Raw genomic sequence first — 15,377 nt, 5'->3', positions numbered from 1 at the left:
CCCCACTGTCCCCATGCCCCCATCCTCATCCCCACGTCCCCATCCCTGTCCACATCCTCGTCCCCATCCCTTTCCCACTGTCCCCATCCTCCTATCCCCATCCCCTTCCTCATGTCCCCATCCCCCTGTCCTCAACCCCTTCCCAATGTCCCCATCCCCGTGTCCCTATTCCTGTTGCCATCCCTGTTCTTATGTCCCCATCCTCTTCCCCATGTCCCCACCCTGCTGCCATCCCCTTCCCCATGCCCCCATCCTGTTCCCAATGTCCCCATCCCTGTCTCCATCTCCATCCCCATGCACTCAACCCCATCTCCATCCTCTTCCCGATGTCCCCTTCCCAATGTCCCCATCCCCGTGTCCCTATTCCTGTTGCCATCCCTGTCCTCATCCCCATGTCCCCATCCCTGTTCACATCCTCGTCCCCATCCCTTTCCCACTGTCCCCATCCCTGTCCCCATCCACCCCAGCTCGCCCCCCACCCTGGGGTGTGCAGTGGCCTTACCTGCCCTTCCTCCCTCCTCCTCCTCCTCCAGGGCTGCAAGCCCCGTGACCCCAGGCAGCTGTCAGGGGGTGACATGAGTTGGGGAGGTCTCAGTTGCCCCCCGCTCCAGGGCAGCAGACGAGGGGATGGCTCACAGCCGGGGTCACCCTATAGTCAGACACAGCCCCCACACTCATCCCCTTCCCACACACCCCCAAACACCCAGGGCCAGCACCACCGGGGTCTGGGGGGCCCGCGGAGCCCCAGACGCCCTGCGATGGCATCACCAGCACCCGCTGCCCAGCCCCAGAAACCCAGCCTGGAGCCAGAGCCCAAGGCAACAGACTGCAGCAATATTTATTTCTGTACAAACCATTACAAAACGTGGGTGTCCCGTGGCCTCAGCCCCTCCAAGAGCCCCAGCCACAATAGGGACAGGCCACAGCCAGAGGGAAACTGAGGCACAGACCCACTTTCATGCAGCCCCTACCGGGGCTCAGCATCCAAACATGCCGTATTGAGCCATTTTCCCCACTGCTGAGAAATTAATAACAAAATCCCCCCAGTCCTGACTGCAGGGCAGCAAGGGGCACTGCTGGCACCTCCACTACGTGCCCGCTTCTAAATAATTTATAAGCAATTAGCAAGTGATAAGGACCCAGCCATGGGCAGCCCCTTCGTTACCCCTAACGAGCATCTGGCAGCCCCCGCTCGCTCCTTGTAGGGAAACCTGAATACAAACCCCACCACCAGAAGCAGAGAGGAACAAAAAAAAATGCCCCTAAAAGCTCCCCCCAAATCCTTAGTTAGAAAAGGTTTTGGCAGTGTAGGCGGAATGTGCAGCAGTGCTGGGAGGGGCTGTGTGGTTTTGGGGTGCTGGGGCATCGAGGATGGCAGTGTCACCCCCACGGGGTCCCATCGTACAACCGTGGGGTTCTGCTGAGGGAGGGGATGCTCGTGGACCAGTTTCGGGGCGCTGGGGACGGCTGGGGGCACCGAGCCCTGAAAGGAGCAGGAGGGGAGTCCCAAAAGCAACAGAACCCCTGAACCCCGCAAAGGCTCCAAGCCCAGACCAGGATCAGGCAGGATCTCACTCCGCACCTCCTGCTCATGGTGGGGGACACTCCCAAACCCCACACAGGCTGCCCAGTCCCCCCAAAAAACAGCTCAACCCCCATCCCAAGTGCGATAAGCCACTGTGCACAAAGGCAGTGGTCCCATGGAGGCATCTGGTGGCACCTCGATGCTGCGTTCCCACTGCTCCCTGCTTGGGGGGGGATGCAGGAGACCCCCAACCATCGTGGTTCCAAGGGGTCTGTCCGGCTAGGGGTGGGGGGCAGCCCCTAGGGCCAGGTGGGGTGGGAGAAGGTGATGTTGTAGAGTCCGGCCCAGCTGGCGAAGACCCGCTTCTCGGTGATGAAGCGATGGTGGTTGCCCCTGCGGCTCCGCTCATTGTGGATGTAGGTCGTGCACTCGTCGGGGCCCTTGGGCTCGTAGTAGTGGTAGGGCAGGTGGCGGGGAGGAGGCCGGTGGCTGCGGGAGGGGGAAATGTGGGGGTAAAGCCCCATGGCAGGGCTGGGAGACCAGGGCAGGGGCTCGGGGGGGTTCTCCTTACCCACAGTAGTTGGGGGGCACCATGCCGTAGACGTGGACGGTGTCGCACAGCTCCACCGCGATCACCATGGTGAACCAGCCGGTGCTGAGCCACGAGCGTGATTTCTCCCTGGGGAGGAGAATTGGGGGGCAGGGGGGAGGTGACATTGGTGATAGACCATCCCAGCGTCCCCAATCCACCCTGGGGGTCCCCAACCTGGTGCTGCAGCCCATCCCAAGAGCCATCTCTGCCTCAGGGACCTGGAAAAGGGGGTAACACGGTGCAGGAGGGGGCTCCCAGGTACCTGTCCTTCCCCGTCTCCCCTCGAAACAGGTCATCAAACTGCTTCATGCGGCCAGGGGAGACGACGTAGGCCGTCATGTTGGGGAAGGAGGCGCTGACACGTTGGATGATTTTCAGGAGGCCCTTCTGCATCTTGGCAGGTGGCCCCCAGAAGATGAAGATGGTCTCCGGGGTCTTGTTGACAAACTCCTGGGGCCGCTTGAGGACGCGGTAGAGGCTGGAGTGGGCCACCACGCGGAAGGTGGTCTTGTTGCCCACGTCAGCCTCGTAGCCGGTGGTGGGAGCGTCGTTCATGCGGATGGTGCACTCGGCCCCGTCGATGGCCGTGCCCAAGCGGGTGCCCAGGAGGTGGCTGGAGCTGGTGACAATGACGCACTGGTGGCAGCGGGTAGTCAGCGTCTGGTGATGATAAGCCCGCGAGCACATGACTTTTGGCGTCACCACAACCTGATGGGGAGGGAGGGGTCTGGGACAGGGGGTGAGGGATCACCATCCCTTGCAGAGCGATTTGGCTGGATGCCACCAGGGCTCAAGCCAGCTCGTACCTTGTTCCCGCAGACAGGCAGGTACCCGCTTTTCACCCCCCATTTCTTGAGGTTGGGGGGCTGGCGGGCTCTGCCCCGCAGGTGGCTGTAGGGGAAGACCTCGCTCCCGCTGCCGGAGCTGTAGATGATCAGCAACATGATCAGGGCAAAGAGGACCCCCAGGGCGGCGGCGCGCTGGCTCTGCGGGCAGGGGGAGAGCGTCAGCCGCGGCCCCCACCCCACAGGCAGCAGCATCCAGCCTGGCTCCCACTGGCATCTCCAACGGGATGCCCGGTGGCCCCAGGGAGATTCCTGCTGTCCCCAGGCTGCCGTCCCGGCACTCACCGTGCTGCCACTCATGTCTCCGTGCCACCCTCGGCGTGCAGTGGTCGCTGGCGTCCCGCGAGCACCTGCAAGGCACGTGGTCACCTCAGCACCAGCACCTCGCTGGGCACTCGGGCTCCCGTTCCTGGATCGCTGGGCCCGGGAGGATAGGGGATGAGCCACCAGGAGCAGAGCCCCGTGGGCTGGGTGCCCAGCCGGACCCCCAGGTCTCCTTTTCAAGGCGAGGACAAACCCCGCGAACCGGGAAGGGAAACACCGTGGGCAGAGGCCAGGTGAGCCCTGGGATGCTCTCATGAAGCACAAGCAAGAGAACCAGGGATCAGGCCCAGTCAACACGGGTTCACAAAAGGCAGGTCTTGCCAGACTAACCTGATGGCCTTCTGTGATAAAGTGACTCGGCTGCTGGATGAGGGAAAGGCTGTGGATGGATCTTCTTGGACTTCCGTAAAGTGTTTGGCACAGTTTCTCACAGCGTTCTGCTTGAGAAACTGTCACCTCTGGCCTGGGCAGGCGCACACTCTCCTGGGTGGAAAACTGATTGGCTGGAGGGCCCAGAGAGTGGTGGGAAATGGAGTTAACTCCAGCTGGAGGCCAGTGACAAGTGGGGTTCCCAGGGCTCCGTGCTGGGTCCAGCCCTGTTCAAAGTCTCTGTCAATGACCTGGATGAAGGCATCGAGTGCACCCTTAGCAAGTTTGCAGACAACACTAAGCTGGGTGGAAGTGTCGATCTGCTGGAGGGTCGGGAGGCTCCAAAGGGATCTGAACAGGCTGGACCGCTGGGCTGAGTCCAATGGCATGAGGTTTAACAAGGCCAAATGCCGGGTCCTGCACTTGGGGCACAACAACCCTGAGCAGCTCCAGACTAGGAGAAGTCTGGCTGGAAACTGCCTGGAGGAGAGGGACCTGGGGGTGTTGGTTGACAGCGACTGAACAGGAGCCAGCAGTGGCCCAGGTGGCCAAGAAGGCCAATGGCATCTTGGCTTGGATCAGAAACGGTGTGACCAGCAGGGCCAGGGAGGTTCTTCTCCCTCTGTACTTGGCACTGGTGAGACCGCTCCTCGAATCCTGTGTTCAGTTCTGGGCCCCTCACCACAAGAAGGATGTTGAGGCTCTGGAGCGAGTCCAGAGAAGAGCAACGAAGCTGGTGAGGGGGCTGGAGAACAGGCCTTATGAGGAACGGCTGAGAGAGCTGGGGGTGTTTAGCCTGGAGAAGAGGAGGCTGAGGGGAGACCTCATTGCTCTCTGCAACTACCTGAAAGGAGGTTGTGGAGAGGAGGGAGCTGGGCTCTTCTCCCAAGGGACAGGGGACAGGACAAGAGGGAATGGCCTCAAGCTCCACCAGGGGAGGTTCAGGCTGAACATTAGGAAAAAATTCTTCACAGAATGGGTCACTGGGCACTGGCAGAGGCTGCCCAGGGAGGGGGTTGAGTCACCTTCCCTGGAGGGGTTTAAGGGCCGGGTGGACGAGGTGCTGAGGGACATGGTTTAGTGATTGATGGGATTGGTTGGACTCGATGATCTGGTGGGTCTTTTCCAACCTGGTGATTCTATGATGCCAAGGAGCCAAACCCAACATGGCTCGTGCCGGGGAGATCCCTGCGGCAGGCTGGGCTCCAGGGAGGGATAATCCCCCGCCAGCAAGGCTGAAGCCGCTGAAACCCACAGGGTTAGGGAGGGTAAACCCGAAGCTCACGCGGTGAAATCCCATTAAAACAACCGGCTTGGACTGGGAGGAGAGGAATTGAGACCTGCGCAACTCAGCCCATGCGTGGGCTTAAATCCAGCTGAAGCCAGCAGGGACGTCTCCAGCGCTGCGGCCCGAGGTGTGTAGGGTGAACCCCGAGTGCTCCCCCCCGGGGGGATCCGCTCGAACCTCCGCTCGCCTGGGCTTGCAGGAATGGACTGGCCCAATTTATTCTTTAAAGTCCTCGTTAAGTGAGTCACGACTGCTCCTGGTGTACTCGGAGCAATTGGAAATGAAAAGCCAATGGAAGCCTCTTTACTAATTGCCCTGGGGGAACTGGGAACCCCAAAAAAAGGCTCTCAAGGGTGGTTCTGGTGGCTGGGAAGGTGCCAACCCACCCAGAGGTGTTGGGGTGAAGGACCCTCGCAGTGCACAAGCTGGGGAGCCCCGCTGGGACCTTTGCTCCGGCCACTGCACCCCACTTGGCTCCTTCCCTCCGTGGTGCTCAGGGCATGGGGGACCCCACAAACCTTACCTGGGTGAGGGTCTCATCTGCAGAGGGTGGCGAGCGGTGTAAGGGGGTCCCTCCTGTCCTCCTGCGCCCCGTGGGGTGCGGGGGGCTGCCGGGCCCCCCCAGCAGGCACGGCCATGGTGGCACCAGGGGTCACATCGCGGCTCTGTCGGGAAGGGCTGATCCAGACTCGCACCCCCATGCGCTGCTGCTCCCCCAGCAGACCTTGGATGCAACCCCCCCTCCATCCTGGGATGGGAAAAGCCTCCCACAGCCCCCCTGGGGTGCAAACCTTCCTCCACTCCTACGTCCAAATCCTCCAGCATAGAACCACTCTGTTCCTGGCGTGCAGCCCCCACTTCCCGGGATGGAACCCCCTCTGTTCTTGGGGTGCAGCCTCTGCTCCCCAGCATGGAACCCCCTATGTTCTTTGGGTGCAGCCCCTGCTCTCGAATGGAACCCCCCTGGATCCTGGAGTGCAGCCCCCACTCCCAGGAATGCAACCCCTCCTGTTCTTGGGGTGCAGCCCCCGCTCCCCAGCATGGAACCTCGTCTATTCCTGGGGTGCAGCCCCCACTCCCCAGCATGGAACCCCCTCTATTCCTGGGGTGCAGCCCCTGCTCCCCAGCATGGAACCCCTTCTGCTCTTGGGGTGCAGCCCCCACTCCCCAGCATGGAACTCCCTCTATTCTTGGGGTGCAGCCCCCACTCCCCAGCATGGAATCCCTTCTGCTCTTGGGGTGCAGCCCCCACTCCCCATAATGGAACTCCCTCTATTCCTGGGGTGCAGCTCCCACTCTCCAGCATGGAACCCCTTCTGTTCTTGGGGTGCAGCCCCCCCCAACAGCCCCGCTTTGCAAGACCCGGCCAGGCCAGAGCCCGGTTGCATCCCAGCGGAGAGCAACCCTTCCCTTTCGCCCCCCCCAGCCCCCCGTGCACCGGAGCAGCGGGGCGGGGGCCGCTCCCGGTGCCGTCCCGCCCCCCGCACCGGCTCAGCGGGCCCGGCCCCCCGGCCGCTCCGCTCTGCAGTGCGCGGCGACGATGATGCTGAGGATGCTGATGTCGCTGATGTCGCTGATGTCGCTGATGTCGCCGCCGCCTCGCACGGAGCCTCCCGGGGCCCCTCGGGGTCCTAGCGCCGCCTGATCGGGGACCGGGGACACCGCGGGGCCCTAGCGCCGCCCGCCCGGCCTACGGAAAGCCGTAGCAGTCCTAGCGCCGCAGGGTCCTAGCGCCCCTCCTCCTGGATGGGGACACGGGGGACGACAGCAGCACGTGGGGCCCGACCCGCTGCCACATCGCTGGGATGCCACGGCCTCCCCCGGGCAGCTCGGGGCCCCTCTCGAGGGGATTCCGTCCAGCGAGGATGGGGCTCCACTGCTGCCGGGGCCCCCGCTGTGGCAGCCGAAGCTGCCCGGCTGGATTCTGCCTCTGCGGTGCCAGTGATGCCCTGCTCTGTGCGGGGCTGCGCAGCTGGAGCACCCAAAAAATTGCTCCGTGGGCTCTTCTGTTTGCATCACCCGCGGGAAGCTGGCCTGGCGGCACCCCTGGGTCCCCACAGACTCGCTCCTGGCTTGCCCTCAGCTGAAATGGGTGCAAACACCGATCCTGCTGCCCCTCCTGCTCCCTCCCAGCTCCTCCAGCACCCCCAGACCCACCCAACCCTGGCATCGCTCGCAGACTCGGAGCCGCCACGGCAGCTCCATGCAGTTTGGGGCTGCACCGGTGCCCACGTCGGATCAACCTGGACCCAGCATAAAATCCACACCAGGGCCAGAGTCGGTCCTGGGGAGATGCAGCTGCTGGATCCCAAATAATCTTGACTGCCAGCTTTTGGCACCCTCCTCCGTGCTCAGGCTCAGCTCTACCCCCTTGTCACCTCCTCATCTTATTTATAGCCTAATATGAGAGAGCAGGACACTGCGGCCCAGCCACCAGCTGCCATCCCCCACCCCCATGTCCCACAGCACGAGGCACCACCCCAGTTAAAAATGCTTTTAATGGCCACGGTTGCTTTGGTCTGAATCCAAGGGCACTTGTGACAAGGCAACTCGGAGCCCCTGGGGTGTGTGTGGCCCCTGAGGGACCCAGGGGACCACAAGGACCTGCCAAGGTCTGAAGCAGCAGAAGGCAGCAGGATGGGGGAGCCCAGACTCGGCTCCCTGCACCCCACTTCCAGTGTTGGGTTTTAGGGCATGAGTGAGGCAAGGACAGCGGTGGAGCTTCATCCCTGCGAGAGGAACGAGCTCACGGCCCTGGTGGGGCCAAGCTCTCCCGCCCTGTGTCCCGCCGGAGCCCCGCAGCATAAATATTTAATCCTGCATTAAATATTCATCCCAGTGGAGTGGGCAGAAAACCTTTGTGGTCGCCCTGGGTCCATCCGGGCAGGCACTTGGAGCCAGCGAGGCTCTGGGGGTCCAACTCCTGTCCCCCTGTGCACCGACACATGGGGTCCCAGCCCCCGCCACCGGCTGGGGGAACTGGCCCTGCCGCTGTGGAGACAGAGACTCCCCACTTCGGGGCTCAGAAAAAGGCTTTCACCCACGGCATCAGCAGAGCAGAGACGCGCTGGTGCAGGAGGAGAGCCACGCCACCACCTCACCCCATCAGTGGCACCCTACCTGCCTGCCCAGGACAGGTGGGTGAAGATGATGCTCCTTCTCTTGGCCCAGCGGGCAAAGACTGTTTTCTCGGTGATGAAGCGGTGCCCGCCGCGGCGAGCTCGCTCGTGCATCAGGTACATCCCGCACTCGTCCAGCCGGCCCTTCTCAAAGTAGTGGTAGGGCACGCTCGAGTGGTTCTTCTCCCTGGTGGGATGAAACGGGGTGGGTGTGACACTCACGGGGACACTGGACCACCCCATCCCCGTGCCACCTCCTGCGCACCTGCAGTAGCTGTCGCTGACCATGCCGAAGACGTAGATCTGCTCGCACAGCTCCATGGCCAAGATCATGGTGAACCAGCCCGTGCTCAGGAAGGAGCCAGATTTAATCCTGCAAAGCACCACAGCCGCGTGGATGTGGTTGGAACGTTGCAGCTGGGCTACGGGTGCCCAACACGGGGGATGGGTGACACGGCAGGGGGACCTGATGGGGGTTCTTCGAGAGCTGGAGGTACCTGTTCTTCCCTGTCTCGTTTTGGAAGAGGTCATCACAATATTTCATCTTCTCCTCGGTCAGGGTGTACACGTGCAGGTGGGGGTAACTCTCCATCACCTTCAACAGCACCCGGTAGGTTGCGCCCACCTTCTCTCGGCTCATCTTCTTCGGTGGCCCCCAAATGACGTAGAGGGTGTCCCGGGACTGCTGGAAGAAGTAGGGCTGGTTCTTCAGCAGCAGCGGGACGCTGGTGTGCGACACCACCCGGACGGTGCTCCGCGTCCCCACGTCCTCCTCGTAGCCGGCGGTGGGGGCGTGATTCATGCGCAGGACACACTCGTGTCCATCGATGACCTCTCCCAGCCGCGAGCCCAGCATCTGCCCCGAGCTGGAGACGACGGCGCAGCGGCGGCACAGACCCCGCTCCAGCGGCTGTGGGGAGACGCAGCGTCACCCTTCAGCTTCCCCTTCCCTGTCGCAGCAGCTGGATGCACCGCAGCTCCACCCACCCTTCTCTAAGGAAGGGGAAACTGAGGCACGGGTGGGTCAAGCCGCCCCATCCTCACGCACCTTCCCATCGGGGACGCGTCCGTAGCCCTGGAACGTGAGGACGGTGGGTGCCGTGGGGTTGTCCGGCCGCTCCAGCGTCGAGCAGCAGGGCTGCAGGCAGGCGTGGGAGCACAGCAGGACGTACAGCACGGTGGCTGCCGACACACACGCCAGCGTGAGGAAGAGCTGGACCTGGAAGCAAAGCAAAGAGGTTCCTCCACGCTTGGCCACGGGCACCAGCCTCGCAGGGGATGTCGGTAGCCCTGTTTCGGAAGCCAGTGGCCTTGTGTTGGATGCCGGTAGCTCTGTTTCCGATGCTGGGAGCCCCATTTTGGATGCTGGGAGCCCCATTTTGGAAGCCAGTGGCCCCGTTTCAGATGTTGGGAGCCCCATTTTGGATGCCAGTGGCTTTGTTTCGGATGCTGATAGCCCCGTTTTGGAAGCCAGTGGCCCCGTTTTGGATGCTGGGAGTGCTGTTTTGGATGCTGGGAGCCCCATTTTGGATGCTGGGAGCCCCGTTTTGGATGCTGGGAGCCCCGTTTCGGAAGCCAGTGGCCCCGTTTCAGATGCTGGGAGCCCCGTTTCGGAAGCCGGTGGCCCTGTTTCGGTTGCCAGTGGCCCCGTTTCAGATCCCGGTGGCCCCGTTTTGGGTGCCGGTGGCCCCGTTTCACGGAGCGGAGCATCAGCCCCTCGCGGGGGTGTCGGGGCACGCCGGCCGAGGCCGCAGCGCTGGGTACCTGCTCCCCGCTCCCTCCCAGAGATGCTCACGGGCCCAGGGGTCCCTCCAGCCTCCAGGCCGCACCGAATCCCTTGGGGAGCAGCGGCCCCCGGTGCCGGCAGAGACCCCCCCACTCCCCCCCTCCATCCCCCGCTCACCAGCGCCTTCATCCTCGGGGTCCGCGGTTCCCGGCGGGTCCCCCGGGCGGGGGGGTCGCTCTCTGCGCACAGAGAGGGCTCAGCGGGGGCCGGGGGCAGGGACAGACCCGTCCCCATCGCCCCCTCCCCCCCCTTCCCCCGGGATGTCCCCGTGTCCCCCCCCCCTCACCGCGCCCGCAGCCCCAGCGCCGCCGGGTCCCGCTCCCCGGGCTGCGGGGCGGAGCGGAGCCGGGACCGCCCCCCGCGCCGAGCTGGGACCGGGGGCACCGGCACCCGCGGCGGGGACAGCCCAGCGCCCAGCCCTGCGCCCCGGTGACATCCCAGCGCCCAGCCCTGCATCCCAGTGACATCCCAGCACCCATCCCTGCGCCCCAGTGACATCCCAGCGTCCACCCTGCGCCCCAGTGACATCCCAGCACCCATCTCTGTGCCCTCGTGATGTCCCAGCACCCACCCCTGTGCTCCAATCCCAGCATCCCAGTGACATCCCAGCATCCATCCCTGTGCCCCAGTGACATCCCAGCATCCATCCCTGTGCCCCAGTGACATCCCAGCACCCATCCCTGCACCCCAGTGACATCCCAGCAACCACACCCCGGTGTGGACCCAGCCACCCATCCACGTGCCCTTGTCCTGTCCCTGGCACACCCCCCCGTGCTCAGGTTCCATCCCCTGCAGCCACGCACACGTCCAGGTACAGACCCAGGCACCCACCTGTGCCCCAGTCCTGTCCTCAGCACCCGTCCTCTGTGCCCCAGTATGGACCTAGACACCCACCTCCCGTGCCCTGGTACCGTCCCTAGCAGCCACCTGTGTGTCCCAGTATGAACCCAGGCACCCTTCCATGTGCCCCAGCACCCACCCACCACATTCTGGGACCAGCCATCCTGTACCGAGCCCAGTACCCACTGTGTGCCCCAGTACAGACTCTGCCTCCCATCCCACATTTTTAGGACCAACCATCCTGGTCCCAACCCTGGTCCCCACGCCGTGTGCCCTGGGACCAACCCCAGCATCCATTTCTCTCTACACCTCCTGCTCTGCCCTCTTCGGCTTCCCTGCAGCCTGGGGGCCCTGCAGCCACCCCCCATGTCCCCAAGCCCCTTTCTCACCTCTGTGCACCGCGAGCTGCCAACCAAGCCAGATGCTGGGGAGCTCGAGCGTGGCAGCAACAGCCCAAGGAGCACAACGATCGGCAGCAGGTCGGGAGCGGGGCTGAGGCAGGCAGGCCCCTCAGCACCCTGGGCCCCTTCCAGCAGCTCCAGGGGTGCCCCTCGCGATGGGGCTGAGGCTCAGAGCACCTCCGAGACACATACCCAGCGGGAGCTCCCCGCCGCCACGTATCGGACCTTGCTTAATCCCACTGTTGACAAAGAAATATGAGAAGTAACCTTGACACTGGTCCCAACACTGGGGACAGACGTTTTAGCGAGGTCTGTTGCGACAGGACAATCGATGATGGATTTAAACTACAGGAGGTTGGGTTTAGACGAGAGGCAACCTTTCAAAATGAGGGTGGTTAAACATTGGCACAGGTCGCCCAGCGAGCTGGTGGAGGCTCTGTCCCTGAAGGTGTTCGAAGTCAGGTTGGATGGGACCCTGAGCCACCTGCTCCAGTCAAAGATGTCCCTGTCCCTGCAGGACGGTTGGACTGGATGGCCTGTAAAGGTCCCTTCCAACCCAAACCATTCTATGATTCTATGAAGGGGCAGCTCCTGCTACATGCAGGAAGGATTGGAGCACCCCAGATCCGCCTTTCGCTGGAGCCACCCTAGGCCGGGTAAAGCGCTCCCAGCACGGGGAGAAACCTGTTCTCTCTGGCACTTCCCTGCCAGGTCCCACTGGCAGGACAGGGCCCTTGGCAGCACCTTCCCAAGCCAAGCCTCGGGCACTGCCAGGGCCATGCAGCAGAAAACACCCCAGAATATCAGCGGAACAGCCCAGAAAAACAGCAGCACCCCCTGGCACAAGCAGAGGACAGCAACGCAGAGCTTACAGACCTTTATTGAGGGTGATCCCGCTCCTTGTGGTCTTGGGAGAGCTGTCGGGCCACCGCAGGTTCCCACTGCCAGGGGGAGGACGGTGCCACCACGCCTGCCCGCTGAGCCCCAGCCCACGGAGCCGTGTCCGGGGTCAGGAACCCAGCCAGCAGCTGACAGCAGCGATGGGAACCGCACCCGAGGGCAGTGGAGCGAAACGCTTCCTTGTGAGCCAGGACACCTCCTCACCACTCCCTCGGCTGGGCAGCTGCAGGAGGGGACGTGGAGGACAGCGATGGCTCTGCCCCTGTGTCGTCTGCACAGCCTCGTGGGGGTCCCTCCTTGGAAAGGCAAAAGCCCTCGGGTTTTGTGATGAGCCCTTCCAGGAGGCAGATGGAGAACGCCAGCCTGCCTTTTCCAAGCCTAGAGTCTCATTTCTTTCAACTCCAACTTGAACCAAATTAACACCCCGCCCCAAACCACGTGTAAACATTTAAAAAATCCCAGAGGAAGAAGCTGTTGGACATAGTATAAGCGGCGGGGAAGGATTGCCCGGAGACTGAGCAGTGGGCAGGGGCCAGGGCTCAACTTGTGCTCTGGCAGTTCCAGCTGTGGGACCTCCCAGCTCCTCCAGCCTGCAGGGGCCACAGCCCAGCAGGAACATGCAGCCCCAGCTGGGGAGCTGGTCCCAAACAGCCGGGACTCTGGAACCTCTCTTGAGCAGCCCCGGAGGTCAGTTCTGCTTCCCTTTGGTCAGTAAGTTGTAAACTACAGACGGCTTCATCTCTGGAGGAAGGAATGTGGGGGAGCACAGCCAGCTCAGCGCTGGGGACTCTGGAGGAGGTGCTGCAGGCAAAGTCTTTTCCTGGCTACGACACTGCAGGGTGGGCACCTTCTCCTCATCTCTTAGCTGGGCCTTCAATCCGATTTCTTGGCAGGTTTCCTGCTCTTCCACATCACGACCATTACAAAAATGCCTACCACGAGAGAGAGAGATCAGATTCAGCCAGAAAACTTCTAATTACAGACACTTTTAAAACACACTGTGGTGAGAAACAGAACCTTGGTGAGAAAATCCCACTGTTTGGAGGCTCAAACAGCCACAGAGACACACCCACCCACGCTCTGAGAGCCCGTGCCAAGCTCTGCGTGGTGGCAGAGGCCACAGAGAGCACATCACAAGCCTCACACATTAACTAACGCCCCCAGCAACCCTCTTCTCTCTTCCTAATTTAGAAGCTTCTAATTAGAACAGAAATAACACTCACCTATAAATAGCAGCAGGATCAGCCCAGCTACCACAGGGATGATAACGGCGTACTCCCTAGGCAAGAAGTACTGATGGATCCCATGGTCGCTGTCGATGAAGGGCTGCAGGGGACAAAGAGGGGCCTCAGCAGCTGGGAAAAACACCCAGGCAAGTCCCAAACACCTGCAACCTCATGGTTTCCAAAGCAGGACGGAAATATCAGGTGTGAGAAGACAGCTAAAAAAAGGAGCTGCATGTGGCTCAGCCTGCAGCTGCAGGGACACAGCAGCGAGGGTTTCAATGTTCAGCAGATGAAGGGGTGTGGTTACACGAGGCCAGCACAGGGGTCTTGCAGTCCCAGGTCTCCTTGCACATCCCCGAGACTCTGCCCTACGGAGGCGTGATCCTGCCAGGACCCCTCTGTGGAGCTTTGGACACTAGAGAGCAGTGTAAGAATTCCTACAGAGCAGCAAGCACACCTACGCCCTCCAGGGACTACAGTCTGGCTGCATGAACACATATCAGTGTGCAGAGTAAGCAGATGCAAGAAGGGAATTCAAAACTCTCGGAGGTTAGAGGGGAAGCTGACATTGTTCAGACATTGGCCCAAGGCCAAACCAGGCTTCTCACACCTGGAGAGCTCACAAGGAAAATTTTCTTTCCAGGAAGAAAGCCACTAACAACCACAGCTGACGTTTCCCTGGAAGTGGGCAAACTACCAGGCTCACAATCACTTTTCCAGAACTCTGCTTTCCATAAACTCCTCCCTATCATGCTCAAGACATGGCTACAGTTGTCTCTATTAGTTTCCCTCTGTCATCTCCCACCATAACTAGGAATCTTTAGGACTGCAAACATGAACACCAACCACACCACCTTGCTGACAACTTGAGTGAGCTTTGTATCTTACACCAATCGGGTCAGCTTGTCTAAAAGCAGCAGGACGAGTGATGTTTGATCTTGCTCAGGCAGGGACACAAGCACCCAGAAGGGGCAGAGGTTGTGCCAGCAAACAGAGAAAGCCCTGCCCTGAAATTTTAACCAGGAAGAAGCCAAGGCAGGGACCTTCAGGCACATGGACAGCACCTAAACAAAGCCCAGGCTGACACGCAAGCATGAAGTGAGTGGGATTACAGCAGCCAGGGGAGACCCGTACCAGGATGATGATCCAGAGGGTGTAGTAAACGAAGAGAACGAGGCTGAAGGCGACCAAGCCGAATCCAACCACCTGGTCTGTCACTGTGGCCTGCGAAGGGAGAGAGTCACAGTGGGGTCTGCACGCTGTGGAGCCTGAAACTCCTCAGCCCCAGGTTGTGGGACCTGAAACCTGAAAGGGACCAGTACCTGTGGGACCAATACCTGAAAGGGGCCTACAAGAAAGCTGGAGAGGGACTATTCATAAAGGCTTGTGGCGATAAGGCGAGGGGGAAGGGGTATAAACTGGAGAGGGGCAAATTTAGGCTTGATATAAGGAAGAATTTCTTCACCAGGAGAGCGCTGAGGCGCTGGCCCCGGCTGCCCAGGGAAGCTGTGGCTGCTCCTTCCCTGGAGGGGTTCAAGGCCGGGCTGGATGGGGCTTGGAGCCCCTGATTCAGTGGGAGGTGTCCCTGCCATGTGGAACCGGATGGGCTTTAAATTCCCTTCCAACCCCAACCCTTCTATAACCTGAAACCGGAGGGACGCGGAGAGCCCAGAGCCGGGCCCCGCTCCCGCCCCACAGGCGCCCCGCACTCACCATGGCCGCGGCCTCCGCCGCTCTTCCGGGAGGGCCGGCCAATCAGCGTGCGGCCTTATAGCCCCGCCCACCCGCCGACAGAGTTGACCAATCAGCGCTCCGCACCCCGGCCCCGCCTCGCCAATCAGAAGGCAGCCTGGGGCCGCCCCGGAGCATGACGGGAGTTGTAGTCCCAGGGCGGGACTCCGGCACGCTGGGTGTTACCGGCGGCATCAGCCCCGGGGAAGGGACTGGGGAGCAAGAACCGGGGGAGCTCCTTAAACCGGCTCAGGCTCTGATCCAACACCAGCCCCACGGGCTGCGGCTGGAGGGAAGAGAAAAGCAAGAGACACAATCATACAAGCACCAGGTTGGAAAAGACCAACAGGATCATCGAGTCCAACCATTCCTATCAAACACTAAACCATGTCCCTCAGCACCTCGTCCACCCGTCCCTTAAACCCCTCCAG

At 61.7% G+C, this 15,377-nt stretch overlaps 3 protein-coding genes across 6 annotated transcripts; all 3 read right to left on the bottom strand.

Moving 5' to 3' along the window:
• Window positions 1-1,708: 1,708 nt before the first annotated feature.
• ST6GALNAC6 (ST6 N-acetylgalactosaminide alpha-2,6-sialyltransferase 6) lies at window positions 1,709-5,649 on the bottom strand. Of its 2 annotated transcripts, none has more exons than XM_069872950.1 (6): window positions 5,467-5,649; window positions 3,141-3,312; window positions 2,924-3,041; window positions 2,380-2,777; window positions 2,097-2,204; window positions 1,709-2,014 (listed from the first exon to the last, which is right to left on the bottom strand). In XM_069872950.1, the coding sequence occupies exons 2-6, from the start codon at window positions 3,260-3,262 to the stop codon at window positions 1,825-1,827; spliced, it is 936 nt and encodes a 311-aa protein (XP_069729051.1). In that variant the 5' UTR covers window positions 3,263-3,312; window positions 5,467-5,649; the 3' UTR covers window positions 1,709-1,824. The 2 variants fall into 2 exon arrangements, with proteins under 2 accessions (XP_069729051.1, XP_069729052.1); XM_069872951.1 differs by having other exon boundaries at window positions 2,924-3,103; window positions 3,248-3,312; window positions 5,467-5,647.
• A 1,774-nt stretch (window positions 5,650-7,423) lies between these two features.
• Window positions 7,424-11,172, bottom strand: ST6GALNAC4 (ST6 N-acetylgalactosaminide alpha-2,6-sialyltransferase 4). 3 transcript variants are annotated; one of them, XM_069873312.1, is made up of 6 exons: window positions 11,078-11,172; window positions 9,966-10,027; window positions 9,111-9,281; window positions 8,560-8,972; window positions 8,328-8,435; window positions 7,424-8,249 (listed from the first exon to the last, which is right to left on the bottom strand). In XM_069873312.1, the coding sequence occupies exons 2-6, from the start codon at window positions 9,975-9,977 to the stop codon at window positions 8,060-8,062; spliced, it is 894 nt and encodes a 297-aa protein (XP_069729413.1). In that variant the 5' UTR covers window positions 9,978-10,027; window positions 11,078-11,172; the 3' UTR covers window positions 7,424-8,059. The 3 variants fall into 3 exon arrangements, with proteins under 3 accessions (XP_069729413.1, XP_069729412.1, XP_069729410.1); XM_069873311.1 differs by lacking the exon at window positions 11,078-11,172 and adding an exon at window positions 10,135-10,161; XM_069873309.1 differs by lacking the exon at window positions 11,078-11,172 and having other exon boundaries at window positions 9,966-10,109.
• A 773-nt stretch (window positions 11,173-11,945) lies between these two features.
• DPM2 (dolichyl-phosphate mannosyltransferase subunit 2, regulatory) lies at window positions 11,946-15,141 on the bottom strand. The gene is made up of 4 exons (XM_069873620.1): window positions 15,000-15,141; window positions 14,350-14,489; window positions 13,213-13,315; window positions 11,946-12,921 (listed from the first exon to the last, which is right to left on the bottom strand). The coding sequence occupies exons 1-4, from the start codon at window positions 15,139-15,141 to the stop codon at window positions 12,863-12,865; spliced, it is 444 nt and encodes a 147-aa protein (XP_069729721.1). The 3' UTR covers window positions 11,946-12,862.
• Between the last annotated feature and the right edge of the window lie 236 nt (window positions 15,142-15,377).

The sequence above is a fragment of the Phaenicophaeus curvirostris genome, chromosome 20 (genome assembly GCF_032191515.1).
Source record: "Phaenicophaeus curvirostris isolate KB17595 chromosome 20, BPBGC_Pcur_1.0, whole genome shotgun sequence".
Lineage (NCBI taxonomy): Eukaryota > Metazoa > Chordata > Aves > Cuculiformes > Cuculidae > Phaenicophaeus > Phaenicophaeus curvirostris.
This window is presented reverse-complemented; position numbering and strand designations above follow the sequence as displayed.

Excerpts from the sequence above, each read along its gene's own strand:
- ST6GALNAC6 (XM_069872950.1), bottom strand. The coding sequence starts at position 3,262 with ATGAGTGGCAGCACGGTGAGTGCCGGGACGGCAGCCTGGGGACAGCAG. Across the intron at positions 3,042-3,140 it reads TGGATGCTGCTGCCTGTGGG|CTCCGGCAGCGGGAGCGAGG; the intron begins GTGGGGGCCGCG and ends GATCATCTACAG. Across the intron at positions 2,778-2,923 it reads TGCCTGTCTGCGGGAACAAG|ACGCTGACTACCCGCTGCCA; the intron begins GTACGAGCTGGC and ends TATCATCACCAG.
- ST6GALNAC4 (XM_069873309.1), bottom strand. The coding sequence starts at position 10,082 with ATGGGGACGGGTCTGTCCCTGCCCCCGGCCCCCGCTGAGCCCTCTCTG. Across the intron at positions 9,282-9,965 it reads CCCCGAGGATGAAGGCGCTG|GTCCAGCTCTTCCTCACGCT; the intron begins GTGAGCGGGGGA and ends CTTTGCTTCCAG. Across the intron at positions 8,436-8,559 it reads AACGAGACAGGGAAGAACAG|GATTAAATCTGGCTCCTTCC; the intron begins GTACCTCCAGCT and ends GGTGCTTTGCAG.
- DPM2 (XM_069873620.1), bottom strand. The coding sequence starts at position 15,141 with ATGCCGCCGGTAACACCCAGCGTGCCGGAGTCCCGCCCTGGGACTACA. Across the intron at positions 14,490-14,999 it reads TTGGTCAACTCTGTCGGCGG|TTTCAGGCTCCACAGCGTGC; the intron begins GTGGGCGGGGCT and ends GGGGCTGAGGAG. Across the intron at positions 13,316-14,349 it reads CCCTCTGGATCATCATCCTG|CCCTTCATCGACAGCGACCA; the intron begins GTACGGGTCTCC and ends TGTCCCCTGCAG.